The sequence below is a fragment of the Engystomops pustulosus genome, chromosome 4 (genome assembly GCF_040894005.1).
Source record: "Engystomops pustulosus chromosome 4, aEngPut4.maternal, whole genome shotgun sequence".
Lineage (NCBI taxonomy): Eukaryota > Metazoa > Chordata > Amphibia > Anura > Leptodactylidae > Engystomops > Engystomops pustulosus.
Window position 1 is genome coordinate 199,359,087 of NC_092414.1, and position 5,855 is coordinate 199,364,941.

Below are 5,855 nucleotides of genomic sequence, written 5' to 3' on the forward strand. Positions count from 1 at the left end.
ATTTCTATGAGGGATAAAAATAATTTTCACGTTCAAATAATAAATCTTTATTGTATATCAATTAATTAATCAGGGAAATCAAAGATAAAAAATGGCTTAGACCTAATTTATTCCCATTGGCCGGCAACCAGAATATATGATTCCCTGCAATCCCTATTGAAGCTCCTCTTGCGTACGTCTGATGATGGTAAGTGACTGCTATATTTTACAACCAAGTTTTATACATTGATTATTACCTGTGATGTGAAATAAAAGCACAGTTTCTACTTTACCCTAGAAAATGTAACAACTGTTTAATTAAGACATAAAATTGTTAAGAAGAGGGTCACCTGTAATGATCTCTCAGCCACCTGTCCTAAACTGGAAGTCTGGGCAGTAGAGGTATCTGCAGGATTTCTGTTCCCTGGCAGGTAATAATTTTATGCTATTTTGTAAATACAAAAAATTATAAGTTCTTCCTATTTAATGGGGATTCTTGGCACTGTGGTGCAGTCAGTTCTTGATGTGCAGTCCAGGGTCAGACTATTCCATCTCCACAGAGTACGGACCATAGGTTTTCTCAGCAACGTTCCCCAATAGCTATAAGCCGTGGGTAGATGAATACTGCAGATAGAAGTCATATAACATAGTGCAGACCACTCCACAATATTTATTTTAGCCACTCACATATCCATAAAAAAATATGCGCATATAATATTCACTCCAAGCCAGACAAACAGTGTCCGATCCAGGTTTCGCCTAAGACAGCTTCTTCCGGGACATGGTGTTCATTGTGGGCTTATATAGTCTTAACCCTTACGTCAATTAACCCATATCTTCATTCATGTTGCAAACTCTTTTCACTATATCACAACCTCATTGTATGTACCATATACATTACAATACAAGCATCAAAAAATCATAAGTCATACAAACATTAACTGCCTTTAAAATATGAAGTGGATGTTAAATTTTATAATGGCTTCTTTATTGAGGCCACATTTGTTACCCCAGAACATGACTATTTCCTGAAATAATAGGATCAATGTACATGCAAAAAAAAAAGTTTTAACCCTTTAAAAATGGAGCATCTTACAACTGGAGTTCATATGAAGTAACAGGACTTATGTACAAGATTTGTAATTTACTTTAGGTAGAAGGTAAAAGCCTTCAAACAAACTTCATTGCAAAATATCTAACAAATTTTTAAAGAGAACTTTCTTAAATGGAAAATAACTTTTCAAGAAACAGTTGACCACAACCAGAAAACTGCTATAAAAGTCTGACCCACTCAGATATAGATTTCCCTAGAGATCAGAGATGAATTCCTGTGAAAATGCAACATTGACTGATTTCTACATTTTGGGATTTTCTTATTTCAACACTGAACAAATTCTTCTATCTTTTGGAATTATGATAATGTACTTGTTGACTATTGTGGGGAACCTGGTGATTACAATGGTCATTGTTTTGGCGTCCAATCTTCATACTCCAATGTACTTCTTCCTATGTAACCTAGCTATTTCAGATGTTATATACGTCTCATCTTCTCTTCCCAAACTACTGTCCATCACCATAACACAGGATAACAGGATCTCCTTTGCTGGTTGTATGTATCAGTTGTATTTCTTCGCATTCAGTGGTGCCTGTGATATTTTTGTATTAACCTCGATGGCTGTTGACCGCTATGTAGCAATCTGTAAGCCATTGCAGTACACACTGATCATGAATAGAAGAGTATGTGGTACTATGAGTGCATTTTGCTGGATTTTTTCTGCTGTGAACTCTTTATTGTTGACCCTACTTACCTCTGGATTGGAGTTTTGCCATTCCCATGAGATCAGCCATTTCTTCTGTGATCTTAAGACAATGATTGCCCTCTCCTCCAGTGATACTACAAGCAGGGAAATCTTTATAATGATTGAAGACATTTTTTTAGCCTTTGTACCATTCTCATTTACTGTTGCATCTTATGTCCAAATTATCTCCACCATTTTGAAGATTCGCTCTTCGGAAAAAAGACTTAAGGCTTTCTCCAGTTGTACTTCTCACCTCACTACTGTCATATTATTCTATGGTCCGGTATTAATTTTGTACATGAAACCAGAGTCAGAATATTCTAAAGAACAAGATAACTTGCTTTCATTACTATATGTAGCTGTGGTTCCCATGTTGAACCCATTTGTCTATAGCCTGAGGAACAAAGATGTGCTAGATGCTGTAAGAAAGTTAAACGCTAGAAACTTTTTCGGAACATAGATGTTTTTAAGAAATAGCCCAATCTGTGAAAAACATTTGTCCATAGATTTTTTTAACTATCTAGCAAAAAAGTAAATAAACCGAGGTTTCAAATGAGTTATGATAAAAATTACAATTTGTCCCACAAAAAAAACAAAAACCAACATAGCTAAATAGGAGGAAAAATAAAATAATGACATTTGATGTGTTGTGACAAACTTTAATAGTAAAAATTGAGCTGGAAAATAAAGTTATTATGACATTATACAGCACGGGGAACATTGTAAGTAAAAAAAAGAACACATCAAAATACAAACTGTATTTTTTCCCAACTTCTCCCCAATGAAGGACTGTAAAGATTTTTCAATAAATCATATCTATTCCATAATGTTGCCATAAAAATTCTAAATCAAGCCTTGATTCAGCTATGATGGCTAAAAATCTGAGAAGTTATGGCTTTTGAAAGGTGAGGTTAGTAAGAAGAAACAAAAGTGTTCGGATGTGTTGGCCCAAATAGGCCGGTAGCTAATGGGTTAAGTATACATATTTTTTAAGGCTCGGCAGGCACACGTTCTTGTGAATGCAGCCTAAGCCTTCCTGTAAAGACTGTAAAGTGTCAGTATTCAATATCTTATCCTTTTGGCCAGAAACATGTTCCATTTGTCATCTATATGCCATACATTTTTGTGAATCAGAAAAAATGAAAGAAGGCAGGTCAATGATGTAAGTGGCTACTTAAAACCCCTTTAAAAGTTGGATGTCTCCATTTTGGTTGCTTCTCTACCACTGTGCTATGTAGCCTGGTTTTTTTAGGTCTTGCTTGTGTTCATTTGTATTATCAGGAGTGGCCGGGCTCCATTTAAGGAGCACATCCCCTTGAGGAAGCGACGGCGAAACGTACGTCGGGGTGCTGCGGTGGTGGTCTTGAGAGCCTTATGTTAGAGTCGTAGGCATTTATACATGTAACGCCCTCTTTTCTTACTTGGGCAAACTGACCATTGGGCCTTGGTATCTATACAAATATATGCATTGTGCTCTCTATATTTACTCCTATACCTACTGAGGTGGATTTGTGATTCAATTGACCACCACCGCTCATGTGTGTTTGTTGTTGTGTATTTTAGTGATGTTTTTAAATTGTTTTGTCCTTTTTGGTTACCTTGTGGGAATAAAATTTGAGTAATGCATTTCATTGTTTCATGTATTGTGATTTTTGGCTAATGTGGTCCTGTGTACTACTATTGGTATTCACTCTCCATTTAAGGCTAGTTTTGTCATTCAGTCTTTGCTAGGTATTGTTGTATCTGTAGATTATTCCTGGCTCTGTTCCATTGGAATATATTTACTTTTAGCTAGTAGCTTGTTGCTTTGTCTGTGTTGAGAGATTGTGAAATTTGTCTGTTCTCTTGTATGCACTCACCACTTTCCTGCCTGTTCCCCTTGTCTGTGTTTATGTAATTGTAAGTGCCTTGTGGATCTGCTCTGGTTGTTACCTGTTATTCCTATCATTCCTATTGCTCGAATTCCTGTATTCAGTCCTGGTTGTGTGTTTGAGTGCATGCTGGGATTTCTAGTTGTCAAGTTTTCTTTTGGGGGCCCAAATTTAGTACTACAGACCCTAGTATTCTTCTTTGTGTTCTTAAGAGAGAGAAGTTGTCCCCCTGTGCTAGGCCGGGGAAGCTGACCATCACCCGCAGGTATCTTATTTATAGAGTAAGGGACAGTTTTCCCTTCCCCAATTCCCTAGTTCTTGCTGCTCTCTCTATACTGGTCCCTACCTACTTATAAACCACAACAATTTTACATTGTGTCTACTGCAATGTCTTTTAATGATCATTTTTTGGATTGGCTAGTAGGAGGAAGAAAAGGTATTGGGTTCATCCCCTTGTTTATGAAATTTCCAGGACATTTTTGGAATTTGTATTCTCATCTGTGGCAGTACCCAGAGAATTTTTTTAGTTAATTTCTGTCTTTGGCCTTCTATTCAGGATTTAACATGAAATGGACAATTACACCAGTGGAATGTCTCCTTGTCATCCCTAGGTATGTTTTTTTTCTTTTTAGCCATGTAACTTAATTTGCATATTTATATATTGTTTTTCTTTTCCAGATTCCACTCTACAGGGAACTTTAAAATGTTCATGAAAATGTATGATTTAGGGACCCGCTAAGCTTTCAAGTGAGTTTGTGAGGCCTAAATGATACTTACATTTAGGGCTTTATCTGCCATGAGACGGAGGTAGATTACCTAACATTTGGACTTGCCAATCGCTGGCAAATCTATATTTTCAGAAAAATCATTTTTATCGGTGGCTCTAACCCCTTCCCGACATTTGACCTAATAGTACATCGCTGGCAGCAGGGTCTTACCGCAAAATAACATATTATTTCATCAAGCTTCTGGCAGAGGCTCCAGAACGGAGCTGGCATCAGAAGCTGCGGGTGTCAGCTGTAGAGTACAGCTGACACCAACCTCTAACAACCACGATCAGAGATTCCTTCAATGGTGTATGTTAACCCCTTACCACAATGTGTAAGGTACTTGTGAATTGGATGTGAGACCATGGTCAGAATTCTGTTCACTGGAAATAAACATAGAAGCTTTATATAGAATAACAGGAGGTAGATATCTACAAAACTGCGAGGAATTGATATAGAAAGTAGATTGTAAAATTGTATTATTTTTCATCATACAAACAATAACATTAATTAGCCAAAGTGGGAACACCCCTTTAAAACAATTAATAAAGTTTTTTTTTAATATAACAATCTGTAAAATAAATCAGAAACATTATTGGACCTGCTCGGTGAATGCCATAAAAAAAAAAAAAACTTGCCAAAAACGTACATTTTTCATAACATCCTTTCATAAAAGTGTCCTGAAAAGTAATCAAAAAAGTTATGTACATCAAAATTGTACCACAGAAAACGACAACTCCACATTAAAAAAATAAGCCCTAAGCCCTTTATCCCTATATTAGTTTTTCTTTAGTAAAACTGTATACATATATTAAAAACTATATAAAGGACATATCACTGTAATCGTAGTGATCTAATAAAGATAATATATTGGGGGTCATTTACTAAGGCCCGAATCACGTTTTTACGGCGGGGCACCCGAATTTTTCCGATTTGCTCCAATTCTCCCGGAATTGCCCCTGGATTTTGGCGCACGCGATCGCATTGTGGCGCATCGGCACCGGCATGCACGCGACGGAAATCGGGGGGTGTGGCCATACAAAAACCCGCCGGATTCGGAAAAACCGCTGCATTTAAAAAAAAAAAGTGTTGCTTGACACGCGCTTACCTTCACCCAGCCTGGCTTGGTGTACTCCAGTGAACTCCGATGCAATTCAGCGCAGCAGCGACACCTAGTGGACATCGGGCGCACTACCTTAGTGAATCACCGGAAGTCCCGAATCCTCCACACAGAACGCGCAGCTTGATCATGAATGGACCGGGTAAGTAAATCTGGCCCACAGTTTTTATGGTACGGTGAACGGTGCAAACATACAAAACTTGAAATTACCTTTATATACTCGAGTATAAGCCTAGTTTTTCAGCACAAAAAATGTGCTGAAAAACCCAAACTCGAGTCAAAAAAATAAATAAATCAAAACTCACCTTACCGGCGGCCC

At 37.4% G+C, this 5,855-nt stretch overlaps 1 protein-coding gene across 1 annotated transcript; it reads left to right on the forward strand.

Moving 5' to 3' along the window:
* Nucleotides 1-1,299: 1,299 nt before the first annotated feature.
* On the forward strand, nucleotides 1,300-2,238 carry LOC140128546 (olfactory receptor 5V1-like). The gene has a single exon (XM_072150244.1). It carries the CDS (start codon nucleotides 1,300-1,302, stop codon nucleotides 2,236-2,238), a length of 939 nt encoding a protein of 312 aa, XP_072006345.1.
* Nucleotides 2,239-5,855: the final 3,617 nt, after the last annotated feature.

Bases quoted from the DNA above. Each gene is read 5' to 3' on its own strand.
- LOC140128546 (XM_072150244.1), top strand. From the start codon at position 1,300: ATGAATTCCTGTGAAAATGCAACATTGACTGATTTCTACATTTTGGGA.